Consider the following 12,176-nt stretch of genomic DNA (forward strand, 5'->3'; position numbering starts at 1 on the left):
AAATAAAGCACTCCAATACCTTTGTGTTGAGCTTGCATTACATAGAACTGCAAACCAATAAATTATCCTGACAGAACTTTTCCACCTCTGCATCTCTGCAAGGTCCATGAAAATGAATTATAGTGCTTTTGTTAAGAATGGCACCTTCTTTGCAGCGGTATGACATGGCAGAACCTGTATTACCAAGTGCTATATAAAAAAAAGTTATTTCCAGACTGCCCCAACATGCACTAGACAAAGAACCCTAGGGGAGAAGATGTAATGTAAGGGTTAGAGCTGTTGACTTTGGAGCTGGCGAACAAGGTTCGAGTCTCGGTGCTGGATCAATATCCTGTGATTCTGGGCAAATTGCTTAATATCCCCTTGCTACCAGAAATAAATGTGTTCTGGTGTAATGTTACCGGTGTTCATGTAAAGTGCTGGAATACCTTTGGATCAAGTTCACACTATATAAAACTGCAAACAAAATAAATAAATAAAGCGCTCCAATACCTTAATGTCGAGTTTGCGCTACACAAAAACGCAAAAAAAAAAAAGCCCACTGACATCGCTAAGAAACAGCAAGATACCCGAAACCAAGGAAGACAAAGAAACAACATACTGCCATGAGCAAAGCAGCAAGGCAAAAGAAAAAATGATGTGCCAACACAAAGCTATATGGCCAATATAGATAAAGCATTTACCAACTACATCAATGGATTTTTGAAAGGCAGGCCCAGGAACGGATGAAAGTGATGAGTGTGAGATGGGCGTGGTTAAAGCCCACAGAACGGATTACAACAGGTCGAAAAGCAGGTCTTTCACGCTGCTATGCTCGACCTTAAAAGGTAGGACACGCTGATCATATTTTGTACAGCGTATAAGCCACAAAAGCAGAGACTCTGTAATCATAAAGATACTCTTCATTAAAGTTGTTTGTGAATAGCACACACATACACTAAAGTGTAAGTTTAGCTTCATGGATCAGGCCTCATGTGCAACTTTGGTTTTGATACCCAGTCAAGGATTGGTGTGGCAAAGGTATTTTATAATTGTGCACGTTCCTGTTGGGGAAAATGTAAATAGAATTGATTTGTTTGGGTTCCGAGGGATAGGTTTGGCGATTGGTGGACATAGCTTGCTTTTTGTGCCGTAATTAGTGTATTGAGAATTGAACATGTATACTTTATATTGATTAATACTGACATTGTTAAGTTCATTAGACCTGAATTGCTTTTGTAATTGAAAGTTCTTCTTAGCTTTACTGACCATTCTAGAATAACAATTCTTTTTGTTTTTAGTGTAACCATGCAGAGCATGTCACGATTTAGAGGACAGCACTACTGCTTACATCCCAAGCTCCACAGCACCAAAAAATTAATCAAATGGTACACCTTGTGGAAGGAGAAGCGCAGGTATGATTGAGTACTGGATTCTCATAGTGCATTATCCTTCTCATTCTTTCAGTGTGTCAATGACTCTTGCCTAACAGCAGGCTGCAAAATCTAAAACAAATTATCTTAAGGCAGCAATAAAAGAAGAATAGGCCAGGGGACATAAAAGCACAATTTAATCTTGAAGTGCTTACATTGGAATTAGAACAAATCTATTTTTGAAAGAGCTGATATTAACATCACCCAAGGTTAATTTATACCACAAACTCAAACCCTATCAGTAGCAATTGCTGCCTATACAAAGTGGTGGGGAAGCGGGGAGTGAGGGTCATCATGGGGGTGGAGCACGGGGTTTGAGAGGAAATAAAATAAAAACAAAATTGATGCATAAAAAATAATATATTATTATACTTGCAAAAGAGAGAACGTAAAAAAATAGGACCTAGCAGATGTCTTTTTTGTTCGAAACTATTTAAACTATATATCACTTGAAATCACTTGCATTCAGATGTACTTGATAAATGTTAAATATGCAGACTTTTTATCATAGTGTTTTATATAACTTTTCTGTCCCATGTTTACTTGTTTCATTTAAAATGTATCTCTGTAAGAAAATCAATGACAGACACGTTGAAGTGTCAACTTTAATTGGATTTTCATACCATAGTATGAACTTTCAGCTCGAAACAGTTTATATGAAATAGGAGTATAGTCTTTTATCACAAACATATTGCTCTAAATATATATGTCAATATGTATTTCAAGTGAGTAGCATCATAACTAGTTGATTACCTACAGTTATTTGATGAAGGAAACGCAAAATTAGCAAAACTCCTAGCTTTTTTGCATGTTTATTTCAATTTCAATTTTTGAAAAATGTGAAGTTTGATGCATGCTAAAAATAAGCATTGTTAAAGTCAATACTCTTAACTGAAAGACAGGACAAGCCCACAAATTATAATATTCAAATATTGCAATCCCCTCCAAGATACATCATGTCTCCAAGATATAGCATGTCCGCGTTGTCTACCAGCTTTTGGCTTAGTTAATGCCTTGTAATTTGTGCCATGATGTTTGCAAACCTGTGCTGCTGTAGAAGTGGTCTGGACCTCATCAATCAAAGAAAAGACAGAGGCCAAAAACAGAAATATTTATCTTCCCAAAAAAGCACATATTGCCATAGTAGTCCCTTGTCCCTAAGGGAAATTCTTTGTGGGTCTATTTGATGCTTGGGAAAGGGCTGAATACCATCTCTCACAGTAAATTTAGACAATGGCTAAAGTGGGCTGATCTACTGCCCCATGTTGCATGCTGTAGTAAGCACTAGAAAAATCTGACCAAGAAACCAAGTAACCAAGAATATTATACATATAAGTTTAGTAAAATCAGAAGCTCTTGTCGAACGCCTGACCTAAATAGTATTAGATTCCCTTGACCCATGTGATCCTTCTGAACATGAAACACAATACCCAACTAGCACGGAAAATACCATTGAAATCACATTATGGAAAAATAAGCACAATGAAGTTTAGATATAATGTTGCACTCTGCAATGGAAGAAAAGGCATAGCTTGAACTTAGAAGCAGATGGCACATACTAAATAGCAGAAGGTTGCAGATAGAAATAAAATATAACCAAGGTATATATACACATGTAGCAAGGACAAACACCAACCCAAAAGAAATGAGGACTGTGAACAGTGGACTGGAAAATGGCATAGGCTTGGAGAAAGAAGCTTATTGGAGAACTCTTACACATTCAATGTAGTCTGTGCTCAATTAGTTGATTAAATGCAGCAGAAAGAGACACAGAGGTGGTCATTCTGACTCTGGCGGGCGGCAGTTGCCGCCCGCCAGGCGGGAATCGGCATTTGGCCGCTACGCGGTCAAAAGACCGCTGCCGGCATTTCAACCTTCCCGCTGGGCCGGCGGGCGCTAACCATGCTAGCGCCCGCCGGCCCAGCGGGAAGGAGGCCTGCAACACAGAGACCGGCTACGAATGGAGCCGGCGGTGTTGCGGGCGTGCGACGGGTGCAGTTGCACCCGTCGCGCTTTTCACTGTCTGCTAAGCAGACAGTGAAAAGCTTCATGGGGCCCTGTTAGGGGGCCCCTGCACTGCCCATGCCAGTGGCATGGGCAGTGCAGGGGCTCCCAGGACACCCATTCCCGCCAGCCTCTTCCTGGCGGTGAAAACTGCCAGAAACAGGCTGGCGGGAAGGGGGTCAGAATCCCCAGGGCAGCGCTGCTTGCAGCGCTGCCCTGGCGGATTCGCCCAGCCGGGGGAAAAACGGCGGGAAACCGCCGGCACCGGTTTTCTGACCGCGGCTTGGAAGCACCGCCAGCCTGTTGGCGGTGCTTCCGTCATTCGCGACCCTGGTCAGAATGAGCCCCAGAGTGTTGTGCCATATAAGTACAAGAATAACCAAAGGAAGATGTTTTGCACATGATAGAGCTGCACTTCAAAACTAAGACTGAAAAGAGCATAAGTCCTTTGCATGCCTGAACCACCAACCAACACACAGGCTTAGTTCCCTGTACATTGTTTTCAAAAGATAGAAATAAATGCAGAAGTTTCATAGCACACATGAACAAAATGGCCACAGATGTATTCAAAAGCAAGACACGCATATACACACATGCCTCACACATATGAAAAAGACATACACAGTGACCTTTATTTACAGGTTGTAGTAAATTTATAGTATAGATTAAAAACATTCACAATAAACAACACATTAAATACACACGAGTTGAACTCAATCAGTAAATACCACCATAAACAAATTGCTTTACAGTACCATTGTTGGCAAACATCAAATTTAAAAGTCATTAAAATCAATATCTTCTAATCCCCCAAACTTATATTTTAAAATTCCCCTTAGTCATACAAGATCATGATAATTTCCTAGCAGACGGTAGTCAGATATATTCCAATCTAAAAAAATGTATGATACAACTGGTGAAGATACAGGATTTACTATCAAAGTCAAGCTACATAGCTTCTTGTAAAGATCTGCACCATTGTTCATCAAAAAATTACAGTAACAACTTTCTACTAGTGCTGAACAATTGAGAAAAACATTTAAAGGGGGCATTCTACATGAAGGAATATACCATAGACAAAAAGAAAGGTGAGTTGTATGGATCTGAGGGGAACATTTACACCATATTAATGCATGTACAATCAGAAGAGCACTCAGTAAGCTACATCAAGTAGAAATGAACCTGCATTTCTGCTGAGTCATCATGGCACTCCCATGAATTTGCTTAGAATAACAATAAGTATACAACCGTGCAGTAGCTGGTAAAAACCACAATCCCTACACTATTTTCAAGGCTAAATCATAGTGGGATTTTCACAAATCTGACCTCTTCTACATAAATAGTACAGTTCTAGTAGAGTACATACATTTTATATCTTAATGAATTTAAAGTGTATAGTGTGCAGCTCAACGGACGTGAAGAAGCAGTAAGTACAGCTTTTGCAATTTAGAGTGTTTGATTGTAACCATGCCCATTGAAAAGTTTACCTACTTTTGCTGACCCTCCATTAGTTCCACACGTTTGATCAGCTTAAACATATAGCAGTTAAAACAATTTTATACTTAGAATAGTTGTAACAGATTAATGTGAAGTATTATTAATCGAATGTAGGTATTTCTATGTGTGCTTCGTATTTTAATGAATTTCCCAGCACTTTAATGAGACTTGAGGTCCTCAATAGTTTTAATGTTTTTGTCCAAAACGTCACGTATTGAATAGAAATTCATGGATTGTTTTTAAGCACATTGTTGCAGTAACCATGTATTCCGTTTGTCTTTGCTAAGATTTTAATTAATCATGCAAATAAGTATCACACACCATCAGGTAAAACATAGGGGGATTTTCACAAGTCATAGGCACCTCATAACTAGTTCTTAGGAAATCACAATTAGACCAATAACAGAAGTTACAGGCTGAATTGTAATTTTGAGTTTTTAAGCTAATCCCCACATTTGGGTTTGACCCATGATGATTTTCGCAACACGAAAGTAGTGGACATTTATTTATGGAAAGGGGCTGTAGTATGGAAACAACCTGTTATATATATGGACACAGTCACGAGTATCTGAGGAAATTCCCCTTTCCAGTACCCTTTTCTTGCAGTGGGTTAATATGGATATTACCGCATCCCAACAACATTGGAACTTTGAAGAGTTATGTTACCATATTAGGAATCTTTCCAAACTTGTAATTTATGCCTCTATGTGCACACTGATTTCTCCTCAACCACAGCTGTGTACAAAATAGTGACTCTCTGATTCTCACAAAGCAAACAATCTATTCATGTATAGACCCTGCTTCTTGGGCTTATTAGGTATTGTGGTCATGAGCACAGAGAGAGTTGCCAACAGCTCACGAGACAATGTGGCACATAACTGTACTTAGGTAGAAAGGTAAGTGTAACAAAAGCTTAGTAGAACTGTGACTGTTAAAGTCAGGGAGTATATATAGAGAATGTTTGGGTAGTTGCTTGGCAACTAGGAATAGAATTCAGAATGATGAAAACAGATTGTAAGGTGGACTCAGTTGCTGCTGTGATCTCCCAGGGTTTGGATACATATATCTTGTTAACTAAATAAATGAAGAAAGAAAAGCAAATTGAGGAACTGTGCTTTCTTTAGTGACTGACATGGTACAGATAAGATAGGATTACAAGAAGGAGATGTGTTTTATTTAAATATGGCGGATTTTAGATGGTTCACTGTCATTCAGCAGTGAAGTGAAATGAATACCTTTCAAGACTCCAGAGTACCATTCTTAAATAAAATGAGACACTATTTTCTGATAAAAAATATAATCAATGTGTAAACAATTATAGACAGTAATGGAACTATACTATACTATGTATACAAGTAGTAGAGCTCAGTTCCAATAAGCCCCGCCACATGTCAACCTCTACATTTTGGACATATGTTTAACTGCAAATTCCGTTAGAAAATCCACTTGTATGAGTATTTGCTAAACAATAGTGTCTTTCTAAACAGGAATGATTTTCTATCTATGTATCTGAAATGGAATTCTTGGACATCTAACAGGAATATGGCTGTGTGTTCCGGAATGTTGACATTGTTAAGTTGATCATTCCCTAATACTTAAAATGAAAAGGCTGCTTTTATCTTCTGGGAAAGAGGAAGAAAAATAAATCATTTGCCACCTTCAATAAGACTTCTATATGGAAAATGAAAATTGTGCATGTGCCAAATTCATAAATAAAAACATCTAAGTTATGATGGCATACATCATATACTATTCTGTTTTGCCTGTCTGATATGCATAAACAACAATTGTGCAATGCACACCATAATCGATTTTGGGAAGTGGGAAGTATTTGTATGTGTCTCCACAAGAAAAAGTGCTACTACAGCACACAATGGACTTCAGAATTAACAACCATTTAGCATGTTACTTGTTTGCTTAAAGGGACACAAATACAACTGTAAGTGGTGATGGTGTAAATTGGATGAACATTTGGCAAAATATATGATATCTACAATGACAAGAAAAATGTGGAGGTAAAGTGCATTATTAGAATATTTCATAAAGTAGGATAGCACAACAAAACAAAACATACATAGGAAATCATAGCATAGTAAACCATAATATACCAAAGCAAAGCAAAAATTTATATAATCTGGCAAAATATGACATAATGAATCATAACAGCATAGCAAAACATAAGTTAATATAGCCATAACACTGCAACGCATTACATAATACTGTATAGCGTAGTTTAGCAGGACCAGGGTCCCACTGTTTCCTCAAACCAAAAGATGTGTGAATCAAGTGATGAAGTGATTTCATGTGTTGAACAACAATTTTTTTCACGAAAAAAATGCAGCAATGAAAAGACGTGAAATAACATTTTCTGTATTCACTCTCATGCATTTTGTTGGTAGCCCTAATATTTTGTATGAATATAGTTTAAAAGAATCTTAAAAAGTCAGCTTTCATTCTGAAACACCAATGTATAATTTCTGGGTGCTTAACTGAGTCCTGCAAGGTAAAGTTTATGAATTTAACAAAAGTAATTGTTTATTCACATGATCATTTCTAACTTACACTTTGGGTAACTAACACTGTCTCTTCAGCGAATACCTGAATAGACTGACTCAAAATGCGAGCAGGGCTGAAACTCAAGTTGTTACAGAGTCTATTTGAGTATACCTTTATGTTACTTAAATTGCTCTAAACCAAAGACACCAAGGGGCAGATTTAAGAGCCCCTAGTGCCACCTTAGTGTCATTTTGTTTTACGCTAAGGCGGCACTAAGGTGGCATTTTCCCTGCACCATATTTACAAAGTGGCGCAATCCATGCATTGCGCTACTTTGTAAATCCTTGTGCCACATTGTTGCCGCACCAGGCATAATGTATGCAAGGAGGACGTTCCCCCGCTATCTAAAAGATTTCCTTGCACCATTTTCTAGGCACTTTTAACACCTGCTCAAAGCAGGCGTTAAGAGGGGCCATACAATTATTCATAATGGGCCCCTATGTACTCTATAGGAGTAGCACCCACATTTTGGCACTACTCCTGCAGAGTACATCAATAGGGTAAAAAAAAAAAATGGCACTATTGCCCCCTACCCAGCTCCACGGTGTGCTGTATTTTAAATACGGCGCACACATGGTGGCGTTGCGGGGGTGCTAAGGGGCGCAAGGCAAGTGACAGTCCCCTTCGGTGCAGCACCACTTTTCTTAAATCTGCCCCCAAGTGTGGTAATAATTGTTTTACAAAATATTAGGGTTTGTCTTTCCATTTAAACGTGACTGGCTTAAGCATTGCACTGCATTGATATACTTCTTCGCAAAGGGGGGCATGTTTAAGCAATGTTTGAAAATGGGAAAGAAGAAAAGACACATTTGAAGTAACAAGTTATCGGACACAACTGTTCCTTGTATGATAAATGATAAGTGATATAATTTCATTTTGACCTCCACTGTGTCTTTACAGGGTTTATGCAGAGTAACACCGAAAGTCGTGACAAAAGGTTCGGTGACATGCAGTCTTGCTGAATGGAGCTGGCAGCACAATAATACTCGCTTCGAGAGCTGGCATACAGTTGATATTAATATATGCACTTTTTTTCTGATGGTCAGTTAAACATTTATACCAATGTAACAAAGGTTTTTAGAGTCCGTAACTGCATCATGAACGCCTGTTTGTTTTCTAATTGTGTGCTTTGTTACTGGACCCGGGAAGACGTGGGATTTCCTTGTAAGATGTCTACGTGTGCTTTGATATATAGCAACAGGCATTAGAGATTTATCTTTTTATCTTTCTGTTCAACATTAAGCAGAGTGAATCAAAAGAAACTCCACTTGTCCTCTCCAGCGTCCCAATCTTTTCCCATAATGCATCTGTTTTAATTATTTGTGCTGGATGAGACATAAGTAGCATGCAATTTGTTAATGTTTTATATACTGAGTAGCTAAGTTCGATGTTCATCTGATCCTGATATAACTACCATTGCCATCTCAAAGGCCATGTGTTCAAAACATTGTAAATGAGACTATAACGTGCTGCAGGGATTGTCCTTTGTAAAGTAGCAAGAACTTATATTTTTTTTATATCCACGTAATTGCCATTTCTAAAGGCCCAGGCTCAGGCTTCACTGGACCAACTGTGAAGCCCTTGGCAGCAGGGAGTTCCCATTCCACACCTAGTGCTCGAAATTAGCCCATTCTCCAGCTAGGATCTTACTACTTTCTCAGCCAAGAGGTGTGTTATCAACAGCATACTGGAAGTCGGTAGAACATAATGGTCACCCCAAACATAAGGAATGTGATAATTAAATTGTACAGCAACATAAAATGTAGCTGAGAGGCTAGTGAAAATAATTTCACTGTGGGAAAGAGAATAGTAATAAGGTAGACTCCCAAAGAAGGCCGGATTTTTCATGCATTGGTTGCATCAGCTGTACAAGCCTATTGTTAGTGGGATCATAGAAAAACCTGTCCCTTCAAGGGAGTGGGACAATGACATACACACAGGACTCACATTATTTATCGATTAGGTAAGACCAGTGACAATACCAAGTTCTGGGCTCATTTAAAAAACAGCATGAATTATGCTATTGTTTGCCACAAAACAATATTTGTATGTGGTAGAAGAATGTAAATATCGTTGATTATTGCTTTTGTCTTAGCAAGCATATGGTAGTGAGCAAATAACGAAGATGTTATTTAGCTGGGAGTTCAGAAGAAACAGACACAGGTTTTGCTTTTTTCAAAAACTTTAATGTATAAAGTACAATCAAATTCACCTTTCCATTTTGGCACACATATCTAGTCAGGTTCCGGGCTCCAGGTTAAGGGTTCATAATTTATCCTCTATAGGACTGTTCACTTTACTCATAAGAGCTGAATATGTTCTTCCTTGCGCTTAGTGGCACTACATGTGTTGTTAGATCAGGTAGAATTTGTGTCAACCCAGCCCAATAATGGGCAACTATGATCACCATTTAAATGATCGAATTCCTGATGAGCCACATTTTTAGTTCCAAAAACTTACAAATTATATTTTTTTGGACCGATTGGCTAGATTTCCATATTTTCATTCCATGTAGATGGCATTTCAAATATAAAGAAAAAAGCTACAATTCTTGTCAACATTTGGGGCTTATTTACAAGCCCCTAGCACCACCAGAGTGTCACTTTCAGTGATGTTCCATTGGCGCTGTGCCCATTTCCACATTTACAAAGCAACGCTCAATCACTTCACGTGATTTAATGCTGCCTTGTATATATGGGCCCCCTGACGCAGTTTTCTGCGGCAGAGGTGTGTGCAATAGGTATTACTGTGGGCATTTCTACACCCCTTCCTTTTGACACTGCCCCAGATTTACGAGAAATCATAAATATGAGGCAGCACCAAAAACTAATGCCACCCGAGGGGTGGCATTAGAATGGTGCAACAAGGAGAAATACTTTTATTTCTCCTCATTTTTTGTTTTTTCTATATGTGCTGCATTCTGCAGAACACATAGAAAAGGCACAAAGTCATTAATGATTGTTTATGCGCAGGAAGGTGTCCCTTGCTGCACATAAACAATCATTCCCTGCAACACAGGCACTATGCCACCTAATTTTAGTGTCAGTGCAGGGTTAGAAGACAGAAATGCACAGTATCCTGTAGATACAGTGCATTTCTGCCCTTTCCCGGTGGCACAGGGTCGAGCAGGATGCTGCAGCAAGAAACCTGCTACATCGCTCTGTGTCACAGGGACTTGTACATAAGCCTTTTAGTTTGTCTCTTCTACATGTAGCAGTGATCAAAATAGGCCTCCATTCTTCCATCCAGGTGACAGGCAACCTAAATAAGCAGTGCTGGTGTTAGCTGTTTGCAGTGTGCTATATTCACACAAAGCATCTGCCACTAAGTAAAGTCAGAGATGATCATGGCCTTGTGACATGTGCTCATCAAGTATTCCCCATATTCCTGCTTGCAGCCATGCATTCCTGTGTCAAAGTGTTACACCTTGGCATAGGTTGATATAATAAAGGAGACATATGCATAGTCTTCTCCACACAGTAAGTTGCAATCAAATGCCGAAGCACTTTTTTTAAAGAAATTACATTTGAAGAATATTTTTTCATCAGGAAATATTATAAATGATCTATTTCTTTAAAATAAAAAAGATTGAAGAATCACAAGTACAATTTTAAGAAATATGGCAGAGTTTCATTTTTATATCCTAAATGCAAAATATTGAGACAATAAAAATGATATAGCACAAAGTTCTCAATAAATACAAGGAAGAACTGAAATAGCAATAATGTTGAATCTTTAATTTATTACCATTTGATATATTTTGTTCATTTAGTTTCTCTTTTAGGAGCTGAGAAATACTACGTTTTAATTGTACATAGATTGTCATAAAACTATTCACATAGATGACTCTGTATATATGTACATAGAATCATAATTTTGAAAAGTATGTTACCATATTAAATTATCAATATAATAAAAAAAATCCATATTTACAGATGAGCATGTATTTTTATGTGGCTTATTTTCATATGAATTGTTTAGGCATCAAACAATAGGAATTTTATTTATGGATACTTTTGAAATGTTTGTATGCATCAAATGGTTACATTTAGTCACAACAGATGTGTTTGATGCAATAAAACAAACGATGAATATGCCAAATGAAATGTTCCAAATAACGGACAGCCTTTCCTTTATTTTGTTTTGACCCCACAACCATGGATGTCATTTAGGGGTCACAGCTGCAAGCCCCGGCTTTCCCCTTTGCGACGCTTGGCACTGCCTCTGTGACCCCCGGCTTCAGCTATGGCAAAATCAGTGCCAGGAGCGCATGGGCAGCTTGGTTGGGCCTCCACTTCCTTTTGTACAGTCAGTTTTATTTTATGACACTAATAGTGAATCATATTATGTTATTCACTATTAGTGTAAAAAAATGGAGTATAATAGCTAGACTATGACCCTCCTTGGGAGCTGAAGTAAGCAAAAACACTTATAAATGTATGTTGTGTTCATTCTTGTGGATGCGAGTGTGCTTATGTAAGAGTGTGTATGAGTGAATGTGTGTGTGTATGTGTAAGCAGGTGTGTGTGAGTGAAAGTAAAGATGAAATGGAGTGTGATCTCACTTCCGCTTCCCCTGGCATTTTGGTGAATTGACGTCCATCCACACAGCCCTCCAAAAAAGTCAAGTCTGAGACTTTGTGATATATTCCAGACTCTACCCAATCACATTTTGTACTGCTCTTCTTAGTGCTCTTAGACATTACAC

At 38.4% G+C, this 12,176-nt stretch overlaps 1 protein-coding gene across 1 annotated transcript in view; it reads left to right on the plus strand.

The window, feature by feature from the left end:
- The window catches only part of CXCL14 (C-X-C motif chemokine ligand 14), a 37,664-nt gene extending 26,256 nt beyond the window's left edge, over positions 1–11,408 (plus strand). The window contains exons 3-4 of the mRNA XM_069199230.1: positions 1,281–1,394; positions 8,370–11,408. Of these exons, the coding sequence (XP_069055331.1) occupies positions 1,281–1,394; positions 8,370–8,385 (130 nt within the window). The 3' untranslated portion in view covers positions 8,386–11,408. The remainder of the gene's footprint in view (positions 1–1,280; positions 1,395–8,369) is intronic.
- Positions 11,409–12,176: the final 768 nt, after the last annotated feature.

This window comes from Pleurodeles waltl, chromosome 7 (assembly GCF_031143425.1).
Source record: "Pleurodeles waltl isolate 20211129_DDA chromosome 7, aPleWal1.hap1.20221129, whole genome shotgun sequence".
In the NCBI taxonomy this organism is placed as follows: domain Eukaryota; kingdom Metazoa; phylum Chordata; class Amphibia; order Caudata; family Salamandridae; genus Pleurodeles; species Pleurodeles waltl.